The 11,586-nt window shown below is 46.3% G+C and overlaps 1 protein-coding gene across 2 annotated transcripts; it reads right to left on the bottom strand.

Annotated features, from left to right (window-relative positions):
- Nucleotides 1-6,934: 6,934 nt before the first annotated feature.
- ccdc157 (coiled-coil domain containing 157) lies at nucleotides 6,935-11,580 on the bottom strand. Of its 2 annotated transcripts, XM_028997186.1 has the most exons (11): nucleotides 11,468-11,580; nucleotides 10,965-11,188; nucleotides 10,723-10,879; nucleotides 9,794-10,409; nucleotides 9,284-9,361; nucleotides 9,031-9,200; nucleotides 8,671-8,847; nucleotides 7,854-8,025; nucleotides 7,592-7,743; nucleotides 7,357-7,433; nucleotides 6,935-7,140 (listed from the first exon to the last, which is right to left on the bottom strand). In XM_028997186.1, the coding sequence occupies exons 3-11, from the start codon at nucleotides 10,834-10,836 to the stop codon at nucleotides 6,954-6,956; spliced, it is 1,743 nt and encodes a 580-aa protein (XP_028853019.1). In that variant the 5' UTR covers nucleotides 10,837-10,879; nucleotides 10,965-11,188; nucleotides 11,468-11,580; the 3' UTR covers nucleotides 6,935-6,953. The 2 variants fall into 2 exon arrangements, with proteins under 2 accessions (XP_028853019.1, XP_028853018.1); XM_028997185.1 differs by having other exon boundaries at nucleotides 10,965-11,564.
- Between the last annotated feature and the right edge of the window lie 6 nt (nucleotides 11,581-11,586).

Below are 11,586 nucleotides of genomic sequence, written 5' to 3'. Positions count from 1 at the left end.
ATGTGATCAGAAAAGGCCTGCGCTTCCTCCAGTTTCTGTGCAGAAGTATGAAGTTCAGTGTAGAGCTGCTCCAGTTCTCTGTGGAGCTCTTCTGCTTCAGCATGGCCACCGTCTTCTCTGGCTTTCGGGGTGTCGTGACGCTTGCAGCGTGAATTTGAAATTCTGGCAGCAAGATCTCTGCAGCCTTGAAGAATGGACTTCCATTTGGCTTTGAGGACAGTTTTGCTTTTAGCAAACATGTTTCTCTTTGGCATATTAATTATTATAGAGAACGTTCTGCTATCGCTGATATTTCTGCTGAATAATCGCTAAAGCCACTAAAGTTCTGCTACTCGCTCCGACTCTAAAGTCTCTCCTAACTCGCTCTAAAGCAGAACCGCCTGAGCGCCGCTTTATATACGCTTCTCTTGGTGACGTCATCCGAATATGAGCCAATCACTGTCCTGGGGTTTTTAACCAATCAGCGTTCGTGACGCTGAAACGAGCCAATCACGTCTCGTCACTGGTAACGAGCGTCAACAGCACGTTGGCCGCGTCACGTGACCGCGACTGTTTACATCTGATTATTAGCGATTATCGGCTATCGGTTCGGTTCCGGGACCAGATCGCGGGGTTTTATAGCGGCAGGCGGCTTCATGTGGTGGCTGAACACGGGCTGCGGCTACAGCAGAGTGGCCGAGCGGGGTTTGCTGTGTCCGGGATCCCAGTAGTGCTGGACTGGCGGTGTGTGTGTTATACACGAGGTTAATAAACCATGAATTCACTGAACATCCAGGGTCTGGACATTGAGGCTGTGGAGAACTACAGGTACCTTGGTTTTCATCTGAACAATAAACTGGACTGAACTCACAACTCTGGCGCCCTCTACAGGAAAGGGCAGAGCAGCCTGTACCTGCTGCAGTGGCTCAGATCTTTTGGGGTGAAAGGTCCATTCTTGAAGACCTTTTATGACTCTGTGGTGGCCTCAGCCATCTTTTATGGTGTGGTCTGTGGGGAGGTAGCATCTCTGCTGGGGACAGGAAGAGACTGAACAGGCTGATCCGGAGGGCCAGCTCTGTTCTAGATTGTCTTCTGAACCCAGTGGAGCTGGTGAGTGACAACATCTCCCACCCCATGCAGGAGACCCTGATAGCACCGAGCAGCTGCTTCAGTGGCAGGCTGCGGCACCACAATGTGGGATGGAGAGATTCAGAAGGTCTTTCCTGTCAACCTCTGTCAGGCTCTACATCAGCTGACCAGACATCCAGTACAACATCTCCATTTCTCTTAAGTGCAAGATGTGTATATCTACCCACTCTGTACATATGTAAAATCTCACAAATATACCTTTTATGTATATAATGTCATATTTTTATATTTACAACTCACATTCACAGATTTATTTTTTCTATTCTAGGACTATATGCATACTTTTATAATATATCTTATATTATACAGTCAACATAGTGTCTGTGCTATTGTTTTTGCTGCTCTAATCTTGTACATTTACAGTGTAAATTTCCCACTAGTGGGACTAATATAGGATCTTATTTTAGTTTATCTCTTCTTATCTTATTTTATTTTAGTCTAGTTTATCTTATCTTATGTGTTGAATGCTGAACTGAAATCTATGGATAGCATTGTAATGTAAGTGTCTTTCTGGTCGAAGTGGGAAATGGAGAGGTGGAGTGTAGTGACATGCACCCTTTACTTTACTTTACTTTACTTTATTTAGCAGACACTTTTATCCAAAGCGACTTACAAGAGGAAGACACCAGCAATTCTCGTTCGATTTCTATAGAATATACAAATATAGAATATAGAATTTACAAACTAAGAGCCCTGATAAGGCTCAACTTGTCAGCGAAGAGCATGCTCAGAGATTGTTAAGTGCTAGACGAAGCAAAAATTATAATGTATATATTCATTTTTTAACTGTTTTGTGCAATGTGTACGCATGTGCGTGTATAAGTGCACCCTTCATGTATGTATGAGCATTTTATTCTATTTCATTTTCATTGCGTTATACGTTCCATTTAAATGAATCTGAAGTTTTCTTTGTTCTTTATTCTTATTGCTGCTATTATAAGTGAGCATCTGCTGGTTTGCACCAAACATTATCTTGCTCTACTTGCACAGGAACAATGAAGGTATCTTGACTCTTCACCACAAGTTGTCTTTTTGCAGATACATTTTCTAAATTGCTGGCTGTTTAAAGAATATATTTTACTGGATTTATTTCTTTCTTCTGCGATTTCATTCTACATCGATCTTGAGTCAGATGAAGAGGGTCTCCTGACTACAGAATGGGACCCAGACAATAATGATCCTGATTATGAAGTTCCAACTTCAGAAAGGTACGTACCAGTATTATGTCTGTGCATTTTATTCATTTCACTATTAAATTGATATTTTCTTTATTTTGTCATTTTTGTTGTTCTTGCTGTTACATTTTCAAGGAAGAAATAGATGAAGATATCAATGGAACTCTTAATGGTTAACGTCTATGTTATATATAATATATATATATATAAAAACTTTGAAGGTTTTCATTGTTGGGAGAAATACATTCTACCAATTTTACACCAATTGAAGGAAACATCTTATGGAATTTCTCAGTCCCACATTATTTTTAATAAACCATAAAATAATCATAAATAGAATAGCTAAATAAAACTGGCTCAACCACAGCATTTTATTATTCACAGTTTTATTGTGTATCAATAAATTTACAGCATTTACAATCAATAGTGACACGGACAGTCCCCCCCTGGAGACACTCGGGATTAAGTGTCTTGGTCAGGGACACAATGGTAGTAAGTGGGGTCTTCTGGTTTGTAGGCGAGTGTGTTACACACTAGGCTACTACCACCCTACTAGCACCCTACTTGCACCCTACTACCAGCCTTGAGTCATTTCCTAAACATTTCTTTCTTCTGCTTTTGCAATAGTTTGAACTTCTGTGCAAGCTCTTCTCGAGCCTCCTGCTCAGCCCCTAATTGCTCCTCAAGCTTGTGGTTGAGAACTCGGAGCTTTTTTAGTTTGCGTGACGATTCTTCGTGATACGCCAGTCTATCATGACGCTCCTCGTGAAGACACGTTTTAACGTGCTCAGCAAAGACCTGCGCTTTCTCCAGCCTCTGTGCAGAATCTTTGAGCTCCATGCGAAGCTGAGATGTTTCCTCTTGGAGGCACCTCTTCTCTTCCAGCACTGTGTGAAGCTCTTCTCTTTCTGATTCATCATGGTCCTGAGCTTGCTTCTCCTTTAGCTCCTGGAATTGTCCCTGCAGTTGGGCATTTTCCAGTCTTGCATTGTGAAGCTCAAGTTCAAGTTGTCCTCTAAGCTGCCGCTCATCCCCTAATTGGTCCTCAAGAGTGTGATTGAGCACTTTGAGCCTTTTTAGTTCAGATGTCGTGGCTTCACGATGTGCCAGTCTTTCATGACGCTCCTCGTGAAGACACGTTTTAATGTGATCAGAAAAGGCCTGCGCTTCCTCCAGTTTCTGTGCAGAAGTATGAAGTTCAGTGTAAAGCTGCTCCAGTTCTCTGTGGAGCTCTTCTGCTTCAGCATGGCCACCGTCTTCTCTGGCTTTCGGGGTGTTGTGACGCTTGCAGCGTGAATTTGAAATTCTGGCAGCAAGATCTCTGCAGCCTTGACGAATGGACTTCCATTTGGCTTTGAGGACAGTTTTGCTTTTAGCAAACATGTTTCTCTTTGGCATATTAATTATTCTAGAGAACGTTCTGCTATCGCTGATATTTCTGCTGAATAATCGCTAAAGCCACTAAAGTTCTGCTACTCGCTCCGACTCTAAAGTCTCTCCTAACTCGCTCTAAAGCAGAACCGCCTGAGCGCCTCTTTATATACGCTTCTCTTGGTGACGTCATCCGAATATGAGCCAATCACTGTCCTGGGGTTTTTAACCAATCAGCGTTCGTGACGCTGAAACGAGCCAATCACGTCTCGTCACTGGTAACGAGCGTCAACAGCACGTTGGCCGCGTCACGTGACCGCGACTGTTTACATCTGATTATTAGCGATTATCGGCTATCGGTTCGGTTCCGGGACCAGATCGCGGGGTTTTATAGCGGCAGGCGGCTTCATGTGGTGGCTGAACACGGGCTGCGGCTACAGCAGAGTGGCCGAGCGGGGTTTGCTGTGTCCGGGATCCCAGTAGTGCTGGACTGGCGGTGTGTGTGATACACGAGGTTAATAAACCACGAATTCATGAATAAATCATATTAACAACGCGTGTACGAAACATCCCACTAAATACACGACAAAAGTGTGAAACAGTTTGTGCGCTTTTAAGATGTCGCTCCCCCCGTTGTCGTCAGTCCTCTTGTGGACAAGCTTATACTAGTATGTTTTTAAGGGAATAAAGTGTTTTCTCCATTTCACACAGATTAGCTGGTGAAAGTGTGACCCCAATGACAGGAGAAGCTGCAGGGTTTGGTAGAAGTAAACTACCGGTCCAATAATTTGATCACAGTTAACATTTATTGTCGGACTGAAGCACAGGCCACTTGGTCACATTAACAACCCGATCAGAATAAAAACTGCAACACCATTAACATAGAACACTAATGAACAAAACACAAACCAAACAGTATTTGTCCCTTTTTAACTTCAAAATTCCCTCCCTGGAATCTGAGGTCCGTAAAGAAGTAAAAAATGGCGCTACTAGTTGAGAGCGCTGCCCGTGTGGAAATAAAATGACGGACTTCTGTCGCCTGGATGGTCCTGCAGGTTCCCGGGAAGCGTCACTCTCCCTGCAGTCCTTCCCCAAGCGGTGCAGACCACAGGATCCAGAAAGAGTTCCTAACAGGAAGAAAACTTCCCGGCACTCACATCACCATGGACACGAGCAGCCGCAAACGCTCGGTTTACGATAGTGTCGTAAAGCCTTAAACAACAACAACAACATTTATTTCTTATATAGCCCAAAATCACATACAGTATGTCTCAATGGGCTTTGACAGGCCCTACAGTTGACACCCCCCACACTTGACCCTTCTGCACACAAGGAAAAACTCCACACAAAAAAAACTCTAGGAGAGAGAAAAAAAGAAAGGAAGAAACCTTGGGAAGGAGTGATACAGAGAGGGACCCCCTTCCAGGGTAGAGTGAGCCTGCAAACGGTGTCAGTGCAGGGTTGGATATGATATAATAATAAGTCCTACGGTGGTAGGGTTGGAGAAGTCCAGGATGTATTAAGTGTCATGGTCTAGATAAGGTGTCTGTAACGATGTTACTGGTCCATTTGAAGATCCCTGGAGCTGTAGTTGTAATGGTGGTGGTGGCTGTGGTGACCCTCTGGTTTGTTTCATGTTATGTCCTTGTAAAGCAGTTGTCAGGAACCAGGATTTATTTGCTGGTCTGATCACTGGGGTCTGCCAGTAGTCTGGGCGCCTGATTCCGTGTCTCGGAGAAAAACAAACAGAAGCAGCGGCAGACGGTTGCACTGTACGACCGATACTGAAATATGTGGTATATTGGTGCTACAGTGGCCCGGTACCCTAACTAGGACAGCCTAACTGGTGAATTTAACTTTGTGTGTGTCTAACAGGGGGACTCTGTGATAAACTGGACTTTATAATTGACACTGTGTCAAAATCAAGTGAAATGAGGGTCTAGGACTTTAGCAAAAAGCCAGAGAAAACAGATAGGTTTTGAGATTGGATTTAAACCCTGAGACTGTGTCTGAATCCCGGACACTGACAGGCAAGCTGTTCCACAACTGCGGAGCTCTATAGGAGAAGGATCTGCTCCCAGCTGTGACCTTTTGCACCTTTGGTATCAGTAGTGACCCCGCACCCATTGATCGAAGGGGGCGTGGCGGTTCGTAAGGAACCAAAAGTTCACTCAGGTACTGTGGGGCGAGACCATTTAGAGCTTTATAGGTTAAAAGTAGGATTTTGTAGTCAATCCTAAATTTGATGGGTAACCAGTGCAGTGATTGTAAGACTGGGGTGATGTGGTCAAATTTCCTGGTTCTGGTTAGAATTCTGGCTGCAGCATTCTGTACTAGCTGGAGTTTACTCATGCACCTACTAGAGCATCCAGACAATAATGCATTGCAGTAATCTAACCTTGATGTAATAAATGCATGGACCAACTTTTCTGCATCATGCATTGAAATGATATTTCTTATTTTCGAAATATTTCTAAGGTGAAAGAATGCTATTCTAGTGACATTATCTACGTGCGAACTGAATGAGGGACCTGCATCAATGATGACACCTAGATCCTTCACTTCAATACTCGGTGAGATAGAAAGGCTATCCAGGGTTATTGTGTAGTCAGCCAGTTTATGCCTGGCTGCTTGAGGCCCAAGTACAAGCGCTTCTGTCTTGTCAGGGTTTAACAGGAGAAAGTTGGTGAGCATCCACTGTCTAATGTCCTTCAGACAATTCTCTATTTTGTTCAGCTGCTGCCTCTGGTCTGGCATTGCTGACAGATACAGCTGTGTGTCGTCAGCGTAGCAATGAAAGCTAATACCGTGTTTGCGGATGACGTCGCCTAAAGGTAACATGTATAGAGAAAAAAGTAACGGACCTAGGACAGAACCTTGTGGAACACCAAATTCTACTTTACTGTGTGAAGACGAAACACCATTGATGTCCACAAACTGATATCGGTTGGTCAAATATGATTTGAACCATTCAAGGGCGACAACACAGAATTCTACCAGGGTTCCAAAAGCACTGAAATATCCTTATAAAACCACAACCTCGTTCGTAAAGAGACAGAAAATAAAAGAGCTTGTAGTTTTACTTTCAGAACAGCTGCTTTATACGACTTGGTAATTTGTTGCTTGATTCTACGACCCCGAATAAGAAAAACTTGGAAAATGTGAATAAAAAATGAAAAAAGCAAGTAATACATTTTCCTCAAATTGTATTTTATTTCAGACAGTATGAACAAAAATTATCCATGTTTTTTGTCATTTGATCTGTGAATAAATATCCATTCACTTTCCCCTCCGCCTGCTGCCTGCATAGCGGTTTCTTGCAGCATGCCACGCCCGTTCAGCGTTGGTTGTGTCGGGAGGGATGGCGAGGTGCAGTGCGTGCTGACGAAGAACGGATGATGATGATGATGAGGAGGAGGAGGACAGGTGGCGGGAGGAAGTTTTACCCTTCGGCAATGCAGCAGAACTACAGAAATAAATAGAGATATAGAGTAATATAGATATACAGTCAAATTAAGTATAGAAGACCCAGAGTAAAGCAGCTGTCAATCATGCATACAGGCTCCTCCCCTTTATACAGAAACAACTACACACAAATGTCTGGATGGGTCGTTAGCTCGATACACATAACTAGCAGCCTATAACTAGCTGTATTTCTGTGTTGACTATGTTCAGGACTTACGATGTGCCAAGGCTGTGGGACCAAAGCTGCTCTTGTGGGGACGTTTCAGGTGCAGACTTGTGCTGTGGAGAGACGGCCTGTGTGACATAAACAGAAACAACATTTCACCACATGAAGCTGTTCACCTCTGAAAAGTTGAACAGCTCGAGCACTAATGCGGCCAAATGATATAAAGGCTGAGAAGTGGACGGTGTGAATCTGTAGCCCGTGGTGGCGTAGCGGAGGCTCCACCCACCTTGATTACCGGACTGCTGCCTCCGATCACATCTCCACCCCGCAGTTTCTCCAGGCCGTTCCGCAGTGAGACGTTCTCCTCTTCCAGAACCCCGATTCTCAACTGGTTGGCCTGCAGCTGCTGCTCCATGTCATGGACTAGGTCACCAGAACCTGAGACGCGAAACAGAGATCAGATGAAAACCCACAAAATTAAACCCGGTTCTATGGAGTCTGAGCTCCTAATGTCTCCAGTTACGAAGCTTCACATTGGAGGTTCTTACTCTGGACTACTTTGCCCTGAGGTGGACCACTGAGTTCAGGAAAGTCCACCAGCAGCCTCTCCCTCTGGGTGGCCTGCTCCAGCTCCGCCCTGAGCTGAGCGATGTTCTCGTCCAGCTCAACAACACGAGCGTCCAGCCTTGTAGTGTCTTTCTGAAGAAGGCTGCACTGGGCCTGTACAACACACACACACACACACACACACACACACACACACACACACAGGGACAATAATGACAATTAATGACAATAATAAGGAACAGATTCGAGTTGCACTGATTCTCTGCTGTGTGAAGGGTGGTGCTTTTAACTTTCAAGAAGACCTCAGTGTAATTTTGAATGTCCCCCAGAAACATCTTGTTGTAAATATTTCTCAACTTTGACATTTTTCTGGTATTTTTCACTGTCTACGTATTTGTCACCTTTTACACAGTAAACTCCAACACCCTGATCCTGCATTTACAGCATTTACCAGACGCCCTTATCCAGAGCGCCTTACAGTCAGTAGATACAGGGACAGTGTCTTGTGTCTTGTTCAGGGACACAATGGTAGTAAGTGGGGTTACTACCACCCATATTCACCTGGTAGTTCCTACTTTCGTCAACAGTTTTGCTTTTTTAAAGCTAATTTATTTCTGTTTCCTTTTGTGTGTCAGTTTATATTGACAACATGTCCTGATAATAGCAAAAGCATTAAATATAACTGGTTAATATTCAACAAGGTAGACCTATCGTTCCCAGCCAGGTCCGTCCGAGCCCATGAACTGCACTGTTGGTTGTAATTTAGTGTGTGTGTGTGTGTGTGTGTGTGTGTTGTACCTGTTTCTGCGTGAGCTGTTCCTGCAGCGTGTCCTTCTCCCGCGTGCCGTGTGTTACCGTACGCGTGAGCTCTTCTCTCTTCTCCTCTTCCTCCTCCAGTCTGCTCTGCAGATCCTCACGCTCCACGACCAGAGACTCCACACGTTCCAGCAGAGTCTGGTGCTTCTGCTGCAGAGACTGCACACACAATGCAAACACTCCATTATAGCGGCTCTGTTGCCAGGTCTGGAGCCAAATCCGAGTTCAGCGGAAAGACGCCAAATACCGGACTTTCACGTTTGAATATTTGTAAAAATGACCCGCATTGCCCGGTCACAATAAAGCACATTTAACACTTTGACCCCATCTCAGAATACAGACCTCCTGCTGGCGTGTGGCGCTCTGATACTTGGCTTTCTCCTTGTCCAATAGGATCCGGGCGCCACTGAGCTCCGCCTCCAGCGCCACGTTCCTCTCCTCCACCTGGACGCGGGCGTCTTCCAGCTGCTGCACACGCTTCACTTCCTCCTGCAGCGCATCCCTCTCACGCTCTAGCAGGGACACGGGGACAAACGATCAGGTCTCGTACCACCATGCATTGTGGGAAATAGACTACGGAAACACTGATATTTACCGAGCGCGTTTCTGGTTTCCTTCAGCGAGCTGAGTTCTGTATCTAACTCCTGGTTTCTCGACTTGAGAACGTCAGCACCTGAGAAAAAAAAAACATACTCTGTTATTCCGTTATACCAGCGACGAAGGCGCGGCCCGCATATAAACGGAAGCAATTTTAAAGGTCCCATGAAATTAAACTTTTTTTTTTTGCTTTCATAGAATTACAGCCACTTCCAGCAAGTTCTTTAAATGCTACAGGGGAGGACAAAGGCGGGACGAGGATGAGAGAGTGGCCTATAGGGGTTGGAACCGGTCCCCTTATGACGTCATAAGGGGACAAATTCCAGATCCGACCGTCTGAGCTGCCGCTCTCCAAGCGGTTAAGAAGAATCACCATTTCTAGCCACTGCAGGACCATGGACAGGCTAGAAGACCTCGTATTCATTTATCTCATGTTAATATGACTAAAATCTGATCAGCTCATTTAGCAGAACTTCTCACTAGGGGCCAGATATCAATTTTGGAGTACCTCTCTTGAGATGATCTTGCTCCTCCTGCAGCCTGCTCTTCAGCTGCATCACCCTGCGCTCCTGTTCCTCCTCCATCATCTTCCACCTGTCCAGCTCTCTCTTCAGACGTGACGTCAGCTCCTCCCTCTCCTTCTCCGCCAGACGCAGGTTCTCCTTGAGAGGGTCTATGGTGTCCATCACCTCATGCAGGTGTTTATCCACACGTCTCATGTCCCTCTGCTGCTGCAAAGCCCACTGGGCCACGTCGTAGGCCGTCAGGCGGCCCACCCCCACGCACTCCTCCATCTCCGCTAGGAGGCTCTGCAGGGAGCAGGGCAGCCCCAGAGACCGGCAGAGGGCCACGAGGGCGTTGCTGGACTCACGCAGCGCCTTCTGCACCTGGCCACAGGCGTCACAGGGGACCAGGGACGACTCCAGCGTCTGGACTCCCACGGTGTGAGCATCTGACGAAATGGCGGCACGAGGGGGGTCTCTGAGTGCAAGCGGGGCACTCTGGGAGTGGGGGCTGACTGATGTTCCCGAGGATGTAGGGGAACGATGGGGGACATCGCTGCTGCTCTCCTGGAAGGAAGACGATGTCCGACTCGATGTCCGTCGCTCTTCTGAGACATTTTCCTGGAAAACGAGAGAGAGGAAATTAGAATACAGGGAGGAAAGGAAGAACTGTCCTAGTCCTCCATACGCCGCCATTAAGCGTTCACGCTGACGACAAGATTCTCGTAAGTACTTAGAGTGTCCAAGTCAGTAATTTGCAGTGCGTTAGCCGTATGAACGTATACACTAGTGTTTTAAAGCCGGACTCTGGGGACACTGGGGATCCAGGTAAATGGGGTCCCCAGTGTCCCCAGACTGGACACTGTTTAATGGACCCGTTTAAATGTGAACTGTAATGAACGTGAGTAGAACCGTCTCAGTAAGACGTCCTCACCTGCAGAGCCTGTCCAGGCAGCAGCACCAGGTTCTTCCAGTAGGTCTTCACCACGGGCCCGATGGACACCCCGGATGGCGTCTGACCGGCTTTGATCGATTTTGCCCCCAGCATGAGGCGTGCGTGGAGGTCAAAACTGTGCAGCAGCAGAATCAGCCTGCAAGACACATGGGACCGTCAGTGTGACGTCACTTCATACTATATAATATTAATAAAAGATAATAAAGTTCTTATTGGCCCACCTGTCAATGACCAGCTCCAACAACACGATGTGTGAGTTCTGGTTAATCTCCTCCTCGCCTTCGACAAAGTCGTACTTGTCCAGCAGGGACACCAGGTCCAGGTGGCACGCCAGCTTGTCGGGGAACTTCCACGATGGGCAGCGGACCGGGCCGGTCCGAGAGAAGACGTCGATGACGGTGCCCTGGAGGTCAATGACGTCCCTCCGCAGGCTGTCGATGCAGTCCTGGCGACCCAGGAGGTGGCTCATAGCTCCGCAACTTGGCGTCACTCGCATAACTTCCGATCGCAAATGGCCCGTTCGCCAGCTTTGCTGTCTATTTATTTCCATAGAAACTTTAAAGAAACTTTGTCATTTGTCCCAATTGGTCCAGCACCCGCCAATCATTACTACGCGGCCAGGGATTGGCCAGGATTGGAAAGGGCGGGTCTTGATTTATAGCCGCGACTTTTACTGCTTTACTTTTAACCATTTAAACGCCAAAACAGCAGTTTTATTTATTACCTGCAGATTATGGGCAGAGGCTGTCGACGCAGTCCTGGCGGCCCAGGAGGTGGCTCATAACTCCGCAACTTCGCATAACGTCCGTTCGCCAGCTTTGTTGTCTATTTATTTCCATAGCA

This window comes from Denticeps clupeoides, chromosome 11 (genome assembly GCF_900700375.1).
Source record: "Denticeps clupeoides chromosome 11, fDenClu1.1, whole genome shotgun sequence".
NCBI classification, from domain to species: Eukaryota; Metazoa; Chordata; class Actinopteri; order Clupeiformes; family Denticipitidae; genus Denticeps; species Denticeps clupeoides.
The sequence above is the reverse complement of the archived record's forward strand: the minus strand, read 5'-3'. Positions and strand labels throughout refer to the sequence as shown.